Source organism: Pelecanus crispus, chromosome 6, assembly GCF_030463565.1.
Source record: "Pelecanus crispus isolate bPelCri1 chromosome 6, bPelCri1.pri, whole genome shotgun sequence".
NCBI classification, from domain to species: Eukaryota; Metazoa; Chordata; class Aves; order Pelecaniformes; family Pelecanidae; genus Pelecanus; species Pelecanus crispus.
In genome coordinates, this window is record NC_134648.1 from 62,919,120 (window position 1) to 62,939,383 (window position 20,264).

The following is a 20,264-nucleotide window of genomic DNA, read 5'->3' on the forward strand; positions in this document are numbered from 1 at the left end:
TTACTTAAGCAGGGGTAATCTAAAAACAAAAATCTTATGTTCAAGCAGCCCAGAAAAGAGAAATCCCTTAGATTATCACATATATTGGGGGAAAAAAAAAGTACTACTTCTCAAAACTACTAGCATGTTGTCTGTGGTTTCTCATGGACTAATCAAACTTCATTGGAAAAGCGTTACTATAGTGGATGTAAATAGCAGTTAAGAAGTTCTGGGACTGATAGAATTGTACCTGAAAAGTCTACCTGGCTAGTTGATTCAAGGGCTTCAGAGAAGGGGAAAGAATATTGTCAAGTTCTAATAGATGGCTTTTTTAGATCCTCCAATCCATCCTCTGCGAGAACAAAGCAGGATAAATTTCTCAGGGTTTTCAGAAAGGAGTCTTTCTGCAGACAGCAAGGCGACCTAGGATTGACATGATGCAGTCTTACAGGTTGACTGTTCTGGTAAGGGTTGGAAAGCTGAGGACTGAGGTTGCAGTAGCAACCATTGCCAAATTAATGTTAGCACTGGTGCTTTTGTGATTCCATCGTGAACTGCTTCAGAAAGGGAAACTGGTAGAAAAAAGTAACTAAATTTTAATAGTTCAGATAATTAAGTTTTCTGTTATTTACTCTTGGATAGGTCTATAGGTAGCAGTAATACCTCTTTCTGGCTTTCATTTTGCTTTGTTAGATAAGGTAAGTCTTTGCTGTTCTTTTACAAGACAGTCTCTTCATTCTTCTGGTCATTGAAGTAAACATAATTTGCCTCTGTTCAGGATTTGGCTGATCCCCTTAAAAACTGGTAAGAATTGCAGATGTATTGTCAGTCCTCAGCATCACAAACGGAGTACCTGTTGGCTTCAAGAGTTCTTTTACTTTGAGGGCTGACAAGTATGCTGACTGAAAACTTTGACAGGACTTGAGTCACTTCAGAGTGAGGGGCAGTTCTGTACAGTGTCACTAACACATCGCACTTTCCTGATTCACCCCCGAGTCATCTTTGCCTTTCATTCAGCAGCATTACATTGGAAGATAGCCATTTTCTTTTGACCAAAGTAGCTGGTCCAAGTGGTTCTTTGTTTTCAACCAATACACCATCTGCTTGTATCCAAAATTTGTAAATTCAGATGCATAGGTTTACATTGTCTTACTGGATTTTATCTCATTTCAGACAATTGAAGGACACGTTAGGTGAATTACCATTTTATCAGTACACATAGGATGCATTCCAACTTTATCAGTGTATCTTTTAATTGCCTTTTTTTGCTCATTGAAAACTTTTGCAGAATCTTCTTTTGCTTATACGATAACTGAATTGGAATAAATGTGTAATCCTAATCTTGTGCTTGATTAAAATCAAAACCCTGTGCAATGTGGACAACTGATAAATACCTTCTGCTTCTTTTACCGGGAGACTTGGAGTATCTTAATTTTGTGTGTAGAAATTATTACTCTTGCCCACTCAGCTTTCATTTTGAATTTCTTTCCAGGAGAGGCTTTTTCCTTACACTTTATATCCTTGTTAAATGTCCCTGGCTACAGCTGCATCTTATCTTATGTTGGTATTTATCTGCACCTATTTACCAATTAGTACTGACTACTGCATTTTTATTGTTATCATGCAGTCCAGTTCTTATGGAGTGTTATGCTTAAAGCACAAATGTTCTGTTTTCACTGCCATTTTAATTATAGTACCATTCCTTAAAAGTAAAAATGAGAAGTCCAAGCCTAAATAAAGATATATTTGAATGCTTAAATACTGTTGTAGCGTACCAAGCAGCAGGTGAAGGCGACTGATAGGCCAAGAGAAATACTTGGTTGAGCATAAATGTAAAAATGGAGGTTTGTTAGCTAGTGAGAAGATACATGATTTCTTAAAGCATACACACAACAACCTGCAGAGAAAGAATGTAGAGGCTGATGACTTGAACCTATTGTTTTTCTTGGGAAAATCTTGGATGACTTAAACTTCTAGATTTCAGTATAAAAGTAAATAAAATATTTCACTTGAGGGTGGAGGGAGGGAAGAGGGAAGAACTTCAAAGGCATGATATGAGGGAGAGAAGCGCAATTTGACTGTAGGATTTCTAATCATGTGAAGTATGTGGAGGGCAGAGTACGCTGCAATACAGTTCTAGAGAAGTTAGAGATAGCAGTTAGTCCAGTAAAGAGTTTCCCCTAGAATGAGGAGAAACCCTGAGAGTGAAAGGTAAGCATTGATCAAAAGGCATTTTCCCTACAAGGGAAAATGTGTAATACTATAGACCATTCCCAGAGCATGTCTGGTTCATTTGAGCATTTTCTTTTTAATTGAAATGTGATTAAGTCATTGTCTTAGCTCTGAAGACTTGATGGTTTAAGTTCTCAAATATTAAAGCCCTGAGTTTGTAACAGAATACTAGAAAACAGTGTAGATGTGACGTGTTTGCCATTATATTGCATACAACAGAACCGTAGTTCTTTGACAGGTACAACCTAAAACACAAGATCTATTAAATGCAGAGATAATTTAAATGAGAAAGAGGTACATGATTTATTTGGCAGTCAGGTAGAGACCTGTGTTATAACAACTCTGAGAAGGGTTGTGCCTGCCTTATACAAATTCCTCTCCTTGTTATCCTGTTCCCATGGGTTGTGGTTAGTCTCACGTGCTTAACACTTCGGGATAAGGAGTATGTCCTGCAAACGTTAGGGGATGGAGTGTGGGCTAGTGCTTATCTTAAGTAGGTAAATATCAGAAGTATTTCTTTAGCAATAGAATGGTAGGATGCTTGAAGGAAAATGTCTATTTAGAAGGTAATGAGTGCTCCAGATTGAAGTTGCTTCTTTGTACAGCTGTGCTGGATCAGTTCTAATCAAAAAGCACTTGACAAATCAACACATACATGTGATATACAGCCTTTTAGCCTGTTACACTATGTTAACCTCAGTACTTTCTTCTCCACGCAGCTTCCTTCTCAAAGAATTGAGGAACCAGTGATAGTAAGGGAGATGTATGAAGTAGCAGTGTCTTTGATTCAGTCATTTGATGAGTTGGAGATGAAGAGCAATAGGTAAGATACAGTTCAAGATCTGGAATCAGTGGTTCTTTGGGGAAATGAGACACTAGTTAAGGAACAGCAGCAGCCCATGTATTAAAGTTATTAGTGGTAACTTAATTTTCTATGCATCTCTGCTTTTATTTTATGTATTTGTGTGATTTCTACTCTGGTTAGTCATACTAAGACTGCTTGTAGGTCTTCCTGAATGCCCTGTGTTCTTGAAATACACTGCATGCCCTGGAGTGTAAGTGACCATTCAAGCCAGCCATGTCATATGGAAACTAGATTCTTTGCTGCAGACCAGAGCTGAGTATTATTTATATGAAGAATAAAAATAGAACTACTGTTTTGTATTGTAAACTAAAACATACATTAAGCCATGGAAAAAAGAATACAAACTAGGCATTAATTTTCACTGGCTGTTTAACTAATGCCTTACTGTCTTTTAGAATAAGTAAATATTAGTTTGTATTACTCTGCATTTTGTAAATTGATGTTTAGTGTCTGAAAATGTAGTAAAGTTGCTTCTACAACTTTGGTCTAACACTGGGTGTATATTTACTTTAGGAATGGTTTTTGTTGCTATATATACTAATCCTTTATAAATGTATGTTGAAGAAATAATTTTGTTTTGTAAACTTAATTTTTTTTCAAACTTAGTATTATGTAAACTTTGAAATTTTAAGAAAGCATTACTTCAGCTCACCTGAGCAGTTACCAGGTGAACCACTGAAGTACAAGTGTTGATAGAGGTACATAAATATAATAAATTTGGCACCAACTTTTTTACAACATATAGTGACTTCTGAGCTTTTTTCCTTCATGATTTCTTTTGATCTTTTCAATTAAACTACATTTTACTAATAAGGTACCTTTTATAAGCAAGCATGAAGGCATTAGCATTTCAGCTTTCAAATACCAAAAGGGCTATTACGAACATCTATTGTAATGTATCTTCCATTAAAAACTATGCTTTCCGTTCATTATATAGTTTGAGAGTAGAGACTCTCAAGATGCCTGAAAAAAGTTTACATCAGGAATGATTACAACAAAAAATTAGTTCTGTCTTACATTAAGGTGATTTTAGCTTCTTGACTCATAACGGATAAACTTAGAGGGAGACATCTTCAATTAATGTCATGACCCGTAGTTCTTGATAACGGTTAGCTTTTTTTACGTGCAAGGCGTTTGTTAAAGGTATCTAGTGATATTTCTAGAATACAAGATTATTACATACACTTGAAAAATTACTAAGTTTGCTTAGAATTCTGCAGTAGTATACAACCTTTTCATTTTAAGATCTTTGGTAACCTAATCTTGATTAATTTCATTGCTAAATAAGAATGTTTTTGTTTTGACATAATTTTTAAGACAAAACTAAACCTAATGATCTATTTCCAATGTTTCTATACCATGTTTTTCAGAAAGCATGGTTGCAAGTAGTGTTTTGAATTCCATTTCTTCAGGAAGTTTAAATAACACTGAGGTTGTAAAACTAATGAAACTGCATTTTCTTGTTAGGGAGAAAAAGAACTTGAACGTTGCGTCAGAACGTGGAAGTGTGCTAGTGTTTTTGCCAGGTGAGTATATGTCTTAATAACTTTCTCTTTCCTTATTTGTCATCTAACAAGATTTCTTTTGATGCTTCTTCCAGGGATTTATTAAATACATCTAACCGGGGTTGATTGGTCTATTTGGGCATTTTTCTTGCAAACTTGTTTAAATATGACTTGGACACGTTCTAGTGGAGAGTCACCTCAGAGTCAGGAGCAGCTGTTTCCTTGGGCACAGTGAGGTCTATCCCTACCAGGACTTTCTAACTCTCTGTAAAATCTTTATGAATGTCATTTCCCTGCTGTGTAGAGCTTAGCAATAGACATGCTAGTACTAGGGCTGGAAACACAGCACACCAACGCAAAAATATACTGAACTTGCAGAGTAGCTTTCAGTGGTGGGTGTTCCCCGCCAGCTAAAAGGCATTAGAGCTGCCTTTCTTAGAGTTACCTTCTCTATGAAATCAATGGGTAGAAGGAATTACTTTGCTGTGTCAATGTAGGACCCATTCTAGTTTGCCATTAATAAAATAGGGAGACCACCTCTGGTGCTTCTGGCCTTTCATATTGGTGTTGTCTGGTGTGCTTTCAGACTTCCTCAGGCCCCCTGAGTCTTCATTTCAGGCTGAAATTACTCTTCAGCATTTTCAATTCCCAAATCTTTTTTGTCTTTCACTTTGAGGTTTCGGGAGTTTTTTTGGGTTTTGTTGGTTTTGGGGTTTGGTGTGTGTTTTTTTTTTTTTTTTTTTTTTTACACTATGCACCTATCCCTGATGGCTTATAACTGCAACTGATAAAATGAAACTTTTTGTTTAAATAATTTGGTAAATTCATGAAAACCTGTGTAGATAGTGCTTTCTGAATGAGCTGGTACTCAGGTTTGTTTTTTATTGTTGTTCAGTGTTTGACCTTGGCCTGTTTTATAACTGGATACTCAAGACTGATTTTGAACACAGGATTAGCAAATACCTCTTCAAATTTTTTTCACAAATAGTCTTTGTACAGATTTGGACAAAAGGGGAGGAGAGCCCCCAGTTTACAAGAGGGCAGCTGAGACACAGGTTTGGGTAAAAATAACCTCCACATTTAGGACACTGATTTGAGATGTCTAGATTTTTTGAGTGCTTACAATTACATAGCATCTTGTACATTCAAAATAACACTCCCATTGACATTTCAAGCTGACTAGGCATCAGCAGCCAGAAAGAGTAGTGCCGTGCTGAGGAGTACTGTTAAGTGATTTTTGCCCACTGCCTTTGTGGAACTCAGTGATGGGGCAGAATCCACTTCCATAGAGCAGCTGCAGCTGTCTTGAGTAGGATGCCATGTTTTCCCTTCCTGTTGTAATTGCCTGTCTTGTTCAGTGCTTAATTTTGTTTTTTAATGTTACTCAGTCTGATTCTTTACAGATAACTATTCTTCAGTACTCAGCTCTCCTTTGAATCCAGAGCTAGTCCATCCCTACGTACTAGGTGATACAAAGTGCCATGTTAAACTGTACAGTGATTTTTTTTTTTTTAACATGTATGCATAAATACGTTCCCAGTGGGCTGCATTAAGTTTGCACAACCAATCTTAATTCTGGCATTTTTTCATTTTAGTGCTTGACGTGGCAACCGTAATGTTTCTTGACAATATACGTTGATGTATAATTCTTTAGACTTTTTGAAGATCAAGTTGGAAAAAGAGGTCAGGCTGTGTTGACTGAAGCGTCACTGAGCTACACCTTCAAGTATATAACATGCTTCCGCCAGACTAGCTGACGGGCTAAATGAAAGCAACAGTAAGTTGTCATCCACTTCAGGAGCTTGCAGAAGAAGAGGATGGCCTGATGATTTCTGTGCTTTGCTGGTGCTTGCTGATGGCAGGAGTTGCATGACTTAAAGCTTTAGGGTTTTCTTTCAAAGGCATTCTGCTCTGTTCTGCTGTGTCAGCCTCTTTTGTTTTCTTTTGCACTTCTCCATGCCCCACTCTCCCTATTGTCCTGGTATGTTTGTCAAACAGATTGTATTACTAGTTTCTTTTTCATTCTAAGATCTGTCTCTCCTGGTGGCAGCCTTTTGTTCTGTAGGTGTCATGATCAACTCTTGTCACTTCCAGAACTGGGCAGCAGATGCTGCCTCCTGTGCCTAGTCAGTAATTACTCGACTGATTAGTAATTGTTATTAATATTTGTTATGCAGAGTCTGCTTCTACAAATCATGGATCAAAGTTCTTTTAATTGTTTTTAAACATAAATTGGATTTAAGCCTTGATGTCTTACCCAGATATTTAACCAGGTAGTATGGCAAGTAGGAAGCATTAGACAGCGAGATAGTTGAGGAGTACCTTGTGGGATCAAGTAGGTCTGGTAGGCTGTGTCCAAACAGACCATATCCTGGTGTTCTTGTGTTTTCTCCATATTGTTAATTACATGCTCTAGTTCATGAACAGATGCTTTTTTTTCTAATTATGATAATCTTTAAAAGTGGTACTGTTTTTATATTTCTCAGTCTGCATGTTTTTCTCTGCAGTGCTGAAGGTGTTTTGCTTAGAGCTTTAATTGCTTCATTATTGTGCTAGTCATTAGGTATTTGGCCAGTTATTTGTATTTTCAAGTACTCTTACTTAATTTGAGCTGTGATGTGAATTAGGCTTCCTGGCTGTCTTTTTTAGGTTTTAATGACATTGCTTTCCCCTCTAGTAGCCTCACACAAATGACATCTCTGAAACTTTTAAATTTCCCTCTGATTTGCCCTACCACCACCATTTTTTTTAACTCTTCCAACTCACCTGTTCTCCCCCTCACCCTGGCTTCTTTTATCTCCCTTACCTATAGTCACTTCACCTCATTTTCCAGTTTCAGTCTTTCTGACTCCAGTAGCTGACTAATCTCCCCATGTTCTCCTGCAGTTTCTTTTCCCACCCAACCATGTATTATCACCATGTTGGTTTCTTGCTGAATCTGTTTCTTCTTTTCTTGCCCTGGTTTCTTGCTTTCTGGCCTCTTTCCTTGCTTACCTTAACTTGATCACAATTTCCCATCACATATCTGTCTTTCCTCTCATTTCTGAATTAAGTTGTTTTTCTCTCTTACCTTACCAGAAAATATCTCTCCTCCTCCACTTGTGTTTGTCTTCCTTCCTTCTCACTTCTGAAGTCAAGTAACAGTCATCTAAAGGGTGCAAGAACTTGCACATCCAGGTGCCCAAATTGCATTTAGTCTCACAGAAAATTGCAGCAATCCTGTACTGCAGTTACAGAATAATTTCATTTTTAATATCCAACTGGGGAAGCCCAAAGTTGGACAGAGTTTTGAAAATGGGGCTTTTGGAATTGAAGTCTCAATAAGAAGTAAACTAGGCTTCTCAGAAACGTTTATGCTTGTGGAGGTATTCAGAAAGACCGCAAAAATCCCTTAGCAGTAAGATTTCCCCTGGCAGACATGAAATCCATGCCCTGGAGAATGGGCACAGGAACTGGCAAAGGTAAGATGGCTGAGGCAGAAATAACTAATTTTTTTTTTTTTTTTTTTTTTTTTCTTCCTTGGTCCTGATCTTGGAAACGACTTATTTTGGCTGAAATACCCAAATTTATCTTAAACCAGACATTCAGAAGTGGTGAATGTTGTCAGTTGTAAGGAACTGAAAAAAGGGCTAATAATGTGACACTGGCAGATGGCCTTTATATCTGATATTGCCACTTTAGTAAGTGTAAAACTATGCAAAATGCCTCTTGAAAAATTGACTCACAGTGTTTCAGTGGCTCATTATTACATTTACTGTTTAACTCTTCTGCTGTTTTATTATGTCGTGAAAAGGAGGTAATAATGAAAGTCATTTAAGAATTTAAGTAGACTTGAGAATTGGTTTTAGAATTGTTACTGATGACTAAAAAGAAAACAAACTCTTGATTACTTTTCCCTAGGTCTGAGTGAAATAAGCTACATGCACTCATGTCTCTCAAATATATTTAACAAAAGGTAAGTTAGACCACATTTGTTTCAGTTTAATTGAACTTGAACATGAATCCTTCAGCTGTATGAGTTCTAAGTACATGATTATACCCCTGTGCCAAATCGTATTAATTTTTATATTCTTGCCTCAGTAAATATTTCACTAATATATTTTCTTTAGGTGGCAAGTGTACCCACTTCACTCACGTGTGACATCAGAAGAACAAAGTAGTGTATTTTTGACTACAGTTCCTGGCTACAGAAAAGTAAATATTATTGGATTGTTACTTCTTAAAGTGTATGAAACCTTTTGCTACAGTAATAATAGCAAATAATAATGCAAATAAATTAATATTAGTTGTGCCAAATCAAACCATCATGTGAGGGCAAAGCAGTTCTGTTTTTTCAAGATGTAAACTGATTGCCTTTCTTACCCGTTGCCTGTTCTTACCTGTTAAAGCTGTTGCTGTTAAAGCTGCTGCTTTAACTGGTGGTTAGACCTCAAGAGAAGTGCAATGACAGGAAGTTATCCTTAAATTATTGTGTGATGCTGTTTTTATCCTTCAGAATAGTTTGTGCATGTCAATTCTTCCACCTGCATGACAGTAATATGCTGCTGGTGGCACTGCATAGCAAAGTAGTCCCCCAGGATGGGGGTCTCTTGCCTGCTTTGTACCCCACATTTTGGCTAGTGTCTAGGTTTTCTTTATCACCACTAATAGTGTGATGTTTTGTTATGACAAAGGCATAAGGAAATATTTCCATCTTCCTCTATATTGTCGTATGCTTTATTATGCTTTTCTGATCTTAGGACAAGAAAAATACAAGTTTCCTTGTGTTGTATTGCCTTTTTTAATATGCAGAGCAGAAATATTATGTTGCCATTACATTTATATTTCATCGTAGCAAGTTGGATTCTTCATGTAGAAACATTAATATGAATATTTTTTTCTTTATGCATTCATTGCTCATTTCTTTTGTTTGAAAACTCAGGTTATTCTATCTACAAACATAGCTGAGAGCTCTGTAACAGTTCCTGATGTTAAGTATGGTAAGTCATCTAGATCACGTAATTGTGTATACGCTGTACTTGTAATATTTTCCTTACTTGTGCTAGCCTAAATCTCCACAACATGTCACCATTTTATAAAGCACTGCTGTTGGAGTTTAATTTTGACTGTTGTTGAATTCTTTCTTTCACAGCAGAGAACAGTTTTAAATCTGAATATATGAACGAATAGTAGAGCTACTGAATGGGGTGTTGGTTTTAATCTTTACTGGAGGGGGGGGCGAAATTAAATGCAGTAACAGGCAGAATCAGACCTCATGTCACAAGTCCTTAAACTTTCCATTCACATTCTGACTGTGTGTTGAAATAATTGCATCAGATAAGCGAATTCTGATGTAGAATGTCTAAATGCAGAAATGATTGCCTTTTAATGCTTGTCATCTGTGCTAATTGTTTATTATGTTTATGTTAAAATCTGTTTGCAGTTCTGTTAGCATTCAGGGTATCCTGGGTCTGTTTTTTTATAACTCTAGTGTTCTCTCTATTGCTTTTCAAATAATTGAAACTTTCTTTTTCTGATGACACAAAATCAACCACTATTTTTTCCACTGCCATGGGGATAAATTGTTTCATAATAATAATAGATTTTTTTTTTTCCTTAATTGCAGTGATAGATTTCTGTTTAACTAGAACTTTGGTTTGTGATGAGGAGACTAATTACCAAAGTTTGAGACTCTGCTGGGCATCTAAAACAAACTGTAATCAAAGAAAAGGTAAGATGACGATAGGTAATGGAAAGGAATTTTAGAAGCTAACCTTCATGGAGAATTCTGCATTGCTCTTCATTTTATTAATAGTAAAAAGCATGGATTATTTTTGCCGTGAGTAGTTTATACAAAAACGTAATTCCTTACCATATCAGGATATTAAAATGTGATTAAACAACCATGCCTGAATGTTTAATTTTGTTCAAGTATTTTTCCAGAGAAATGTTTTGTATTTTATTTAAAAATATTAAAATTCATGGACCATAAAGCTTATGAGGATTCTTTGTTATTTAATAGTCATTTTTTTACCATGGGCCACTTTTTAAAAGGGGAGATAGGTACTGCTAGGTATTTATTAACTACTTGTGAGTTTCACCAGTAAAAGAAATTTTCAGGTCTGTTTGTCACTCTTAAATCACTTCAAATATCCACAGCAGTCTCTAGTGTAGACCAGTGTTTGTAGCACAAGGTTAAATAAGATTTCATATCGGGTCTTCCATTAAGACAGTACTCTCAAATATCAAAATATTTTAGTTTCAGTCAAAAAGAGTACTAAATAATTTAGTAACAGTGATATCTTTAGATATAAAAATATCCTCATTCTTAAATATTTTGAGGACTTCACAGTTACAGCTTGTGCTGGGTTGACGTTGGCCGGATGCCAGGTGCCCACTAAAGCTGCTCTATCACCCCCTGCTCAGCTGGACAGGGGGAGAAGAATTACAAGGAAAGGCTGATGGGTTGAGATAAGGACAAGGAGATCACTCAGCAATTACCATCACAGACAAAACAGACTCAACTTGGGGAAATTAATTTGATTTATTATCAATCAAAACAGAGTAGGGTAATGAGAAATAAAACCAAATTGTAGAACACCTTCCCCCCACCCTTCCCTTTTTTCTGGGCTCAACTTCACTCCCCATTTTCTCTCCTCCTCCCCCCGAGCAGCGCAGGGGGACGGGGAATGGGGGTTGTGGTCAGTTCATCACACGTTGTCTCTGCTGCTCCTTCCTCCTCAGGGGAGGACTCCTCACACCCTTCCCCTGCTCCAGCGTGGGGTCCCTCCCACGGGAGACAGTCCTCCACGAACTTCTCCAATGTGGGTCCTTCCCACAGGCTGCAGTTCTTCACGAACTGCTCCAGCATGGGTCCCTTCCACGGGGTGCAGCCCTTCAGGAGCAGACTGCTCCAGCGTGGGTCCCCCACGGGGTCACAAGTCCTGCCACCAAACCTGCTCCAGCCTGGGCTCCTCTCCCCATGGGGCCACAGGTCCTGCCAGGAGCCTGCTGCAGCGTGGGCTTCCCACGGGGTCACAGCCTCCTTTGGGCACATCCCCCTGCTCCGGTGTGGGGTCCTCCCTGGGCTGCAGGTGGATATCTGCTCCCCCATGGACCTCCATGGGCTGCAGGGGCACAGCTGCCTCGCCATGGTCTTCATCAGGGGCTGCAGGGGAATCTCTGCTCTGGTGCCTGGAGCATCCCCTCCCCTCCTCCTTCACTGCCCTTGGTGTCTGCATGGTCGTTCCTCTCACGTATTCTCACTCCTCTCTTCGGCTGCAGTTGTGCAGGTTTTTTTCCCCCTTAAATATGTTATCGCAGAGGCACTACCACCATCACTGATGGGCTCAGCCTTGGCCAGCGGCATGTCCGTCTTGGAGCTGGCTGGCATGGGTTTTAGTGGACATAAGGGAAGCCTCTAGCAGCTTCTCAGAGAAGCCAGTCCTGTTGCCTCCCCACTACCAAAACCTTGCCATGAAAACGCAATACACAGCTTGCTTTCCATTTGGTTCTGGGTCATTGTAGGTTATGACAACCAGCCAATATACAACCAGTAGAAGCAGAATTTTGTATAGCAGACTTGACTTGTTATGCATAGGACTTAAAAATACGGCCTAATTCTCCAGTGGGGAGACTGAGTAGAGTACCCTTTAGTTTCTTGAAATGAATGGTGTTTGGATTTGTGAAGATAGGCTTTCTGAATCAGTGTGTTTTCTATAGTTAGTAGATCACAAAGATGATTTGTTGTTCATCATGGTATCTTAAATGTAGTTTATCTAGAAGATTTTTGCTAGCTATAGGGTCAAATAGGAAATGAGTATACTAATTGTGTAAAGAAATACAAACACAAAGCATATTTACTCTGCATATAGAATCTTCGGTTCGGGAGCATGCTAAAACTTGCGTTGACATACCTATCTATATTGAATTTAGATTTGGTAGGACTTGCCTTTTCCTGGTTTTGAGGAAGTGTATTTTAGCACAGGCTTTGTCATGTCTTTTCAACTGAGAAGGATGGATGCTGATTTGAGGGCAGTTATGTGAAGGATGTATTTGAGTGAAATACTTAAGTAACTCTTTTGTTAGTTACTGCTGCTATGAAAGCAAAATGATTTCATCCGATCCTTATGTAGGAAAGGATATGAGAATGTCTCCGCTGGGCCTGTTTGCTACAGTAGAGCAAAATGCTGGTCAGCCTGCAGCATCGGCTGTCAGGTGCTGTTCAGCTGCCCAGAAGGCTTGTAGGTGGATGGGTTTTGAACAGCCTGAAATTGGGCAGTTTACAAATTGGTGATTTGTTCTTTTATGTGAAGGTCGTGCTGGACGTGTTTCCAAAGGGTATTGTTATAGGCTTGTACACAAGGACTTCTGGACAGACTTTATTCCAGAGAAGTCAGTACCTGAGATACTGGTAAGGCACTTGGGGAACATTAAGTATTTTTTTAATGTATGTGGTCATAGCAGAGACAATAAAAAGTAGTTTTGCTTTATTTTTCCTGAAGACAGTGTACAATTTCAATAGTTACTAATAACTGTAATGCCGAATAGAATGCAAGTTGACAAATAATTGACAAAGACCATTCCACATAATTTTCTTCACAGAAGGAGATGCATTATAGCAGTAAAGTGGTTGTGGATTAGAAGTAAGTAATCTTTTCGAAAGAAAAACATCCTTAGTTACACAAAATTAATTTCAGGTTCTCCTAATTTGTAAACTTTAACTTATTTTTCATATAAAACACTTTGTCACACTTCCTATGGGGGGAAAGTAACAATAACATTGTCTTCCCTTCAGAGGTGTCCATTGGGAACTACAGTCTTAAAAATAAAACAGCTTGATATGGGGGCACCAAAAGCCTTGCTGGCAACAGCTCTTTCTCCACCCAGTGTAGGTGACATTGAACGTGCCATTCTTCAGCTGAAGGAGGTAGGCATTCTTTTCATGCTGTTAAAATCAAGGTAATAAAAATGTACTGTAGAAATTTTTTCTTGGTATTTAAGGTAGTAGTAGCCTTAATTGGAACCTGAAATAGGAACTGTGTCTAGAGAATCTTTTCTCACATTTGACTGTTGTTTGGTTATTGTCCTGTTCAGCATAATTTCTGCAGTTACTTCATTAAAACAGAATTATAATTTCATCAGGGAGTAATGATTTGTGAACTAGCATCTGTGGTGAGAAAGAATGGGGGGGGGGGGGGGGGGGGGGGGAGAGAACTTGAACTCTGTAAGTGAAAATGTTTATTAATAAAAGTAGCAAAATAACACTCTTACACCTTAAGATGTATAGGGGTCAGCCTGAAGATCCCCTTCTGACCTGTACAGGTAAGTTGGTGATTTTGCTTTTCAATTACACAGTTTATATGGGGTAGAACATTCATTGCATTAAACTTCTTCTTTTCCAAAGTGCATAAGAAATTATACTTGTATCATTTGTAGCTTGCTTTTATATCCAGTATATATGTAGTAGAAGCTTTGGTTTCAAAATACTAGGCTTTTAAAATTGATTTGAGAACTTCAACTTAATTACAGTTTTGATACTTACTGGTGTTGCTTTTGAGATAATTGCTTCTTGTCTTGTTTTCTTACAAACTGGTCTTACATTTACTCGTCAACTTTTACAAGTGAATAAATCTTAATTTCTCTAGCTGGGAGCACTTACAACTTGTGTGCAAACAGAAGAAAATCCATACGATGGTGAGCTGACTTTCTTAGGAATGGTATTGGCACAGTTGCCAGTGGATCTGCATCTTGGAAAACTGATAGTCCTTGGGCATGTCTTCGGGTGCTTAGAAGAATGCCTTATTATAGGTAACTGAAAGAACATGTGAGAACATTTCTCTATAAAGAAGTGATTTGCAGGTTTTCATTTTGATTTGTTTTTGTTGTAGCTGCAGCACTCTCTCTGCGGAATTTTTTCATAGTACCTTTCAAACAGCATGTTCATGGATGCAGGTATTACCCTGGATGTTTTATAACTTCCTGACTATATTTGGGGGCAGAGGGCTAAGCTGACCACTAAATACAATTTTTCATGTCACGAGTCTACTGTTCTGTCGAAGTGCCAAGCAGTGCAAACAGAAGCTTTTCCAGGGCAGCTGAGATACTGAAATCTATTTCTATGTGGATTAATTAGTATCACAGAGCTAACTCATCCTTTTCTGAGTACGAGACCTGTTTATTCAGCTTTGCCTTTCTGATGTGAACATGTGGCAGTGTCTATTAACATGTTTTTTTTAAATAATAGTAAAAAAAAATAATCCTTGTTATCCTGCCCATGCAGTTTACCTTCAGCAAGGAGATGTGAATAAGAACAAATAATTACAATAAATATACTGACCTTGTTTATTAATGTCCTGGAAGGTGTTAATAGCGTAGCATTCTGAGCTGTATAATACATTCAGTATTTGAAAAAAATATTGTTCATAATTCTTTTTGTTTGTATTGCCAGGAACAAACTGTTTTTTGCTGGGAATAGTAAGAGTGACTGTATTGCAATTGTGAATGCATTTAAGGTAAGTCTTTTTTCCGGCTTATCTTCCAGTGAAATCTGATAGACTAAGATGGAGCTTCTGACCTTTGTAAGATCAGTGCAGCATTTGTGCTTTGAAGTTGTTAAAAACTTCAAATTACTCCTAGGTACTTAGTGATACTTTCTGAAGGCTGTGTCCTACTGTATAACACGACTAGTTCTGATGAGTTAATTTTTACCACTGTGAAGGAGCTGCACAACTTTGCACCAAAGGAAGGTGGCAAGAAATGGGTAAAAATGGGTTGCAAGGCTCAGTTTCTGGATATATTCCCTACTTTTCAGTCTCCTGTGGCTTTTGAGGTATTTGTTCTTCTAATCAGATGGAGAACAGCACAAAGAGTGGAGAGAGTGAGAGCATGCTGCTTATGTCAGTCTTCTGTCTGTTAGAAGTAGGAGCGGATTTTGAACAGGATGGGAACCAGAGGCTCAGGTTCTCTTGACCCTCTGTGATCCTTTTGATAAAGGAGCTATTTTGCATGGGGAGGCAGATTCTTTCCAGTCCGGGAAGGTTTACCTGTGTCATTCCAGCTGCTATAAAATTGGTGTCTCATTGCCTCCAACAGAACAGATGGTAGCTAACTGGTAAGCAGAATGGAGTTTTTGGAATTAATAACTTGAGGTGATGAACAAGTTTCTAACGTAGCATATCGGCTCTCTGTGTGCTACTGAGGATCCCACTGCAGCTGTTACAAATCTTGTTATGAGACGGAAGTCTTCTGAACTGTAACACTTACTGGTACTGTGCCTTCTCATGCTTTTCTTGAACGGCTGCTTGGTCTGTTTTCCTGTGTCTTAATACTTCGTCTACATCTGTGCTGCTTCAAGACTTCTTTCCAAATTGTCTCTGAGCCTTCTTAGGAGGGAATGCTAAAAGCCGTGTCATAGGCAGCTAGAAATTTGTATTTGCTGCAGACCTGTGTCTTCCAGATTACTGATACCCAGAACATACAGCCTTCAGTGGTTCAGGAAAGTCTTTGATCATACTGAGTTCTGCTTCCTAATAAACCAAAATTTTTTAGGAAAATACCAGGGTTTTTGGGCAAAATGTTTTTCATCAACATTGGAGGTGTTTTAAATGCTGTTGAATTAAAATATGATTATTTTTTAAAAAATAAATACCATAAAGCACTTAGTAATTTATCTAGACAGGTAAGCTTGTCTCCTGTAATTTGCACAATTAGCAGTAATCAGGATAAAATTCCAGTAAGAAAGAGTATGTTCTCGGTTTACCAGAGTATTCCTTATTTGTTCTGCAAAAAAGTCTTGTCTTTCACCAGGTAATAGTCGTGTGGACAATGTCCCATTTCACCTCAAGAAGAACAGATTTACACAGGGACATTTTATTGTTGCAAATACTGATTGATACAAAATCAACGAACTGTTGTGGTATGAACTTGCTTCAGTCTGCTAGCTAAGAAGTGACACTACAAGCGATAGCAGGTTGCCTCTTTTATCTGTACTGTTTTGCTTCAGGTCAGCTTATTATCTAGGTAGGCTTGCAGTGTTTGTAAATGAATGTTAGTATCAGCTTAAAGCATGATGGAGGTGTTTTGTCTCAGGCCATAAATGTTAATATCCTGATGACTCTCCATCTGTTCCAGAATGACTGTAGCTTTCCTGCTACTGTGATTTTGTGTAGGCAATCCACTGATGATCAGAGGAAATTCTGGTTTATCATAAATGCACTTTAGTCAGGGCTGAAAAGTTTACAGCTTTTCTGTGGCACTTACTTCTATTGTAATAGCCAAAAATAAAATGCCAGAGGTGCGGTGACGTTGGTGGCTCCCTTTTAATCAAGGGCAGTTTGGGCTGGTGAATTCTAGCACAGAATGAGCTTGATGTCCTTTCTCCAGACTTCATAGCTTTGACTTAATAATATTTTATTCTGTACAAATGTGATTTTTCTGTACACTTGGCTGTTCGGTAGCCCAGTACCATGGACAGAGGTTGATCCCCACAGTTACGAGCGGAGCTGGTACAGCGTAGGAAAGACTTCTGCTAGTCTATTATTCAAAATCCAATGTTTTCCTTTATGGATGGTCTGACATGTTCTGTAATCTTCTGGAGACTCCAGAATCTTCAGCTGTAGATTTAATTTATTCAATTTTGTGTATGCTGGCCTTTTTTCACTTTGGTGAAAGGTGACTTGATTTTCTGTGTTCTGGTGTCAGAATTTAATGAAGCACACATGGGCACGTATGCCACATGTGCCCACTGATCCTGGGGCTCAAGCATCATCTTTTCTGAATTCCCCTTATCCTGTTGTATATTATATTTCTCTTGTGTCCTGTTAATTTGAAGGTGATATTTCTGTAAACCAGTATGTTGTCCTGGAGAATTAGCACAAACATTCAAACAGAGCTTCCTGTGCAGTACCTCCCTGTGTGAGTGATGTGAAAGCTTTATGTTTTGAATGGCTGAGTATCAGAAAAGCACAGGGAAAGAACTTGTTTTCAATTCCTAGGTTCAGATTACATTTCTTTCAGGGTAGGCTGAAGTTCTGTGGCATGTCTTTTTTAAGCCCTTGCTTATGCAAAGATTGCAGTGAATTAGAAACCGTCAAAAGCTTTGGTAGTAGAAAGAGGAGAATCCAGGGAAGTAAAGGCTAATCAGCCTGGTTTAAGTGATATGATTTTAAAAAGAGAGAGCTTTTAAAAGAAAAAAATAACATCAAATAAGTGAAGTTTATTTTTCTGACATATAAGGCTTGGGTATGGAAGTGGTGGATGTCAAAAGCATTATTTAAAATCAGTACATCACACAGCCTCAGTCAAGGTAGAGAAATGCAGTCTGGCTTTTCAGCTATGCTAATGGTCAGTGTCCACAGTAAGCTGGAAAATTTACTATGAGGTGGCTTGCTGTCAAACTAGAAGAAATGGATTCTGCAGGCATCTGTCATAGATTTGCTGCCTAATAATGAAATTATTTTCATCAATATCCTGGCTATATTAATTTCTCTTCCAGCCCTGTTTTCTGGGAAGCATCTACGTCAGAATTGTATCTGAATCAGTCAGTTTACTTTCTTTTGTCCCAAAGCAAGGAGAAAAGAAAGGCTCTGAAAGCAGCCTGCTTTATTACAGCATCAAATCAAAGCATGTTCTATTTATTTATGAATGTTTGCATGTGCTTTAATACTCAGTCCGTCTCCTCTCAGAAAACTATGTGGATAGCCTGTTATATGTCGCTGTGTTATCAGGCGGCTATTGTACCTCTCCCAACACAAATCAGGACTCACCTTTTTAAAGCCTTGGAACATAACGTGCTCGGTATGCTTTTGGAATGTGCCAAGATCCAGAATCTCTAAGCTATGTCCAGAAATTTAGTGACCTAAATGCTGTGTTTCCAATTCAGTTGCAGGAGCTGATGGCAAGTTTGAGGCAGTATATGTAATTACAGTTCATCCAATAGCATTTAAACTCCTTTTCAGTCTGTAGATGTGGCATTGCATGCCATAACCTCTGAGCTGACCTGAAGGCAGAATAGTTGTCTTCCTACAGCAATTCTTGTTCTTTAGCATGTCATGGTACAACATTTGTAACCCTGCCACGCTTTCACCCCTCCAGTAATGCATTCTTAGAATTAAATTTTGCAGCCACACCACTTTGTGTGTTCGCATTTGAGCAAAGAAAGACCCAGAGTTCTTGCCCACCCTCAACAAAATAGAGTAAGACTATTCATAAGAGTGAGAAGTATTTATAGCTGCTTAGGAACCAACCAGGCAAGCATCAATTAGACTAGAATTATTAAATAATTAAGGCTGGAAAGGACCTCAGGAGGTCTGTAGTCCAGTCTCCTGCTTAGGGCAGGTTCAGCCATGAGGTCAGTCAAGGTTACTCGGGGTTTTATAGACAAGATCCTCAAAAACCTGATCTAAGTTGGCCCTGCTGTGTGGGATGTTGGAACAATTGATCTGAAGAAGTCTCCTTCAGCATAAATTACTGTGATTCAGATTTCTTTATACTCTTTTGTGCTTAAATATTTGTAGTCTGTGTTAGCCCAAAGGCATCTCTGATTTTTAAATTGGCGTTAAAAAATTATATCCACTACAGGTATGGAAAAAAACTTAATAGTTTTAAATGTCTCATTAATATTTGTAATAATTATTACTAAAGCACTACAGTTTGTGCCTGAATACTGCACCGCTTCTTTCTTAGGCATGGCAGGCCTGCAGACAAAAAGGGGAGCTGAGACATCCCAAGGTTAGTTAAAAATTATTTCTTCTTTTCTGTTCAAGGTTGGTGACTTCAGCGCTGGAGTATTTTATATTCTAAGTAAAGAATTTTTGCTAGCAATTCTCCTCTATAATAGTTACTATTTTTTATAAGTAAATAGAAGCATAGGCTTTGAGAGACCATGAGTCTCTGAATCCAGTGCTGAGTATGTGAAGGCAATCCCTTACGTAGTCCCTTTCACAGATGGTTCAGCAGTGGTCAGAGGTTTGAAATCCAAGCTGAAAAAGGAAATTGAGCTGCTCTTATTTTTTTTTTAAAGAAACACAGAAATCTCCCCCACTTCCCTCCAGAAAAAACCCTGAAAGATGGAAGATCTTTATGTGCATCAGTCACAAAAAACAGTAGTAGGCACTGTTATAACTGCCTCCAGTCTTTCTTTTGTGTGTATACAATAAAACCTTTTTTTATTTCTCTGCTTCTTTCAGAGCATAATATGCTTTATGAACACCAATGCGTAACATACACTGAGTTGTAATGAGTGGCCAGAATCTGTCTGATAGTTATGCATCCAGAGTAAGGTAGTTGTGTTTTTTTTGGAGGAAGTGTCCATCTTAGAGTAGATTCTGTAGTAGCAACACAGAGGAGTTGGACTTGTGTGTTTATATGAAAAATTTAGATGACCCACAGGTGTACTGGTGGTAACCAAAGATAGTTTACTAGTCAGATATATAATTGTCTTATATTTTCATACATGTCATAGTACTCGATTGATATGGATGCAAAGAAAGCTGTGAAATTACATCAAATTCTTCCATCACTGTATATAACTATTATTTGTGTCTACACTGAAGAATATGAGAGAAAGCTTACTAGCAGTAGAAGAAACAAGTTTCTAACACTTTTTGCATTTGCATTTTTGTCTTTCTTTTCCAGGAAGAACTTGAGTGGGGTCGATCAAATTGTATTCACATCAAGAAGATCAGAGAGGTAAGAAGAAATAG

General features: G+C 38.1%; 1 protein-coding gene across 1 annotated transcript in view; it reads left to right on the forward strand.

Annotated features, from left to right (window-relative positions):
- Positions 1-20,264, forward strand: part of LOC142593814 (ATP-dependent RNA helicase TDRD9-like) — an 88,750-nt gene that overhangs the window by 45,800 nt on the left and 22,686 nt on the right. The window contains exons 8-20 of the mRNA XM_075713057.1: positions 2,931-3,034; positions 4,544-4,602; positions 8,482-8,536; positions 8,691-8,775; positions 9,503-9,560; positions 10,187-10,291; positions 12,876-12,973; positions 13,358-13,489; positions 14,208-14,370; positions 14,451-14,514; positions 15,011-15,074; positions 19,246-19,290; positions 20,197-20,250. Coding sequence (XP_075569172.1) covers positions 2,931-3,034; positions 4,544-4,602; positions 8,482-8,536; positions 8,691-8,775; positions 9,503-9,560; positions 10,187-10,291; positions 12,876-12,973; positions 13,358-13,489; positions 14,208-14,370; positions 14,451-14,514; positions 15,011-15,074; positions 19,246-19,290; positions 20,197-20,250 — 1,086 coding nt within the window. The remainder of the gene's footprint in view (positions 1-2,930; positions 3,035-4,543; positions 4,603-8,481; positions 8,537-8,690; positions 8,776-9,502; positions 9,561-10,186; positions 10,292-12,875; positions 12,974-13,357; positions 13,490-14,207; positions 14,371-14,450; positions 14,515-15,010; positions 15,075-19,245; positions 19,291-20,196; positions 20,251-20,264) is intronic.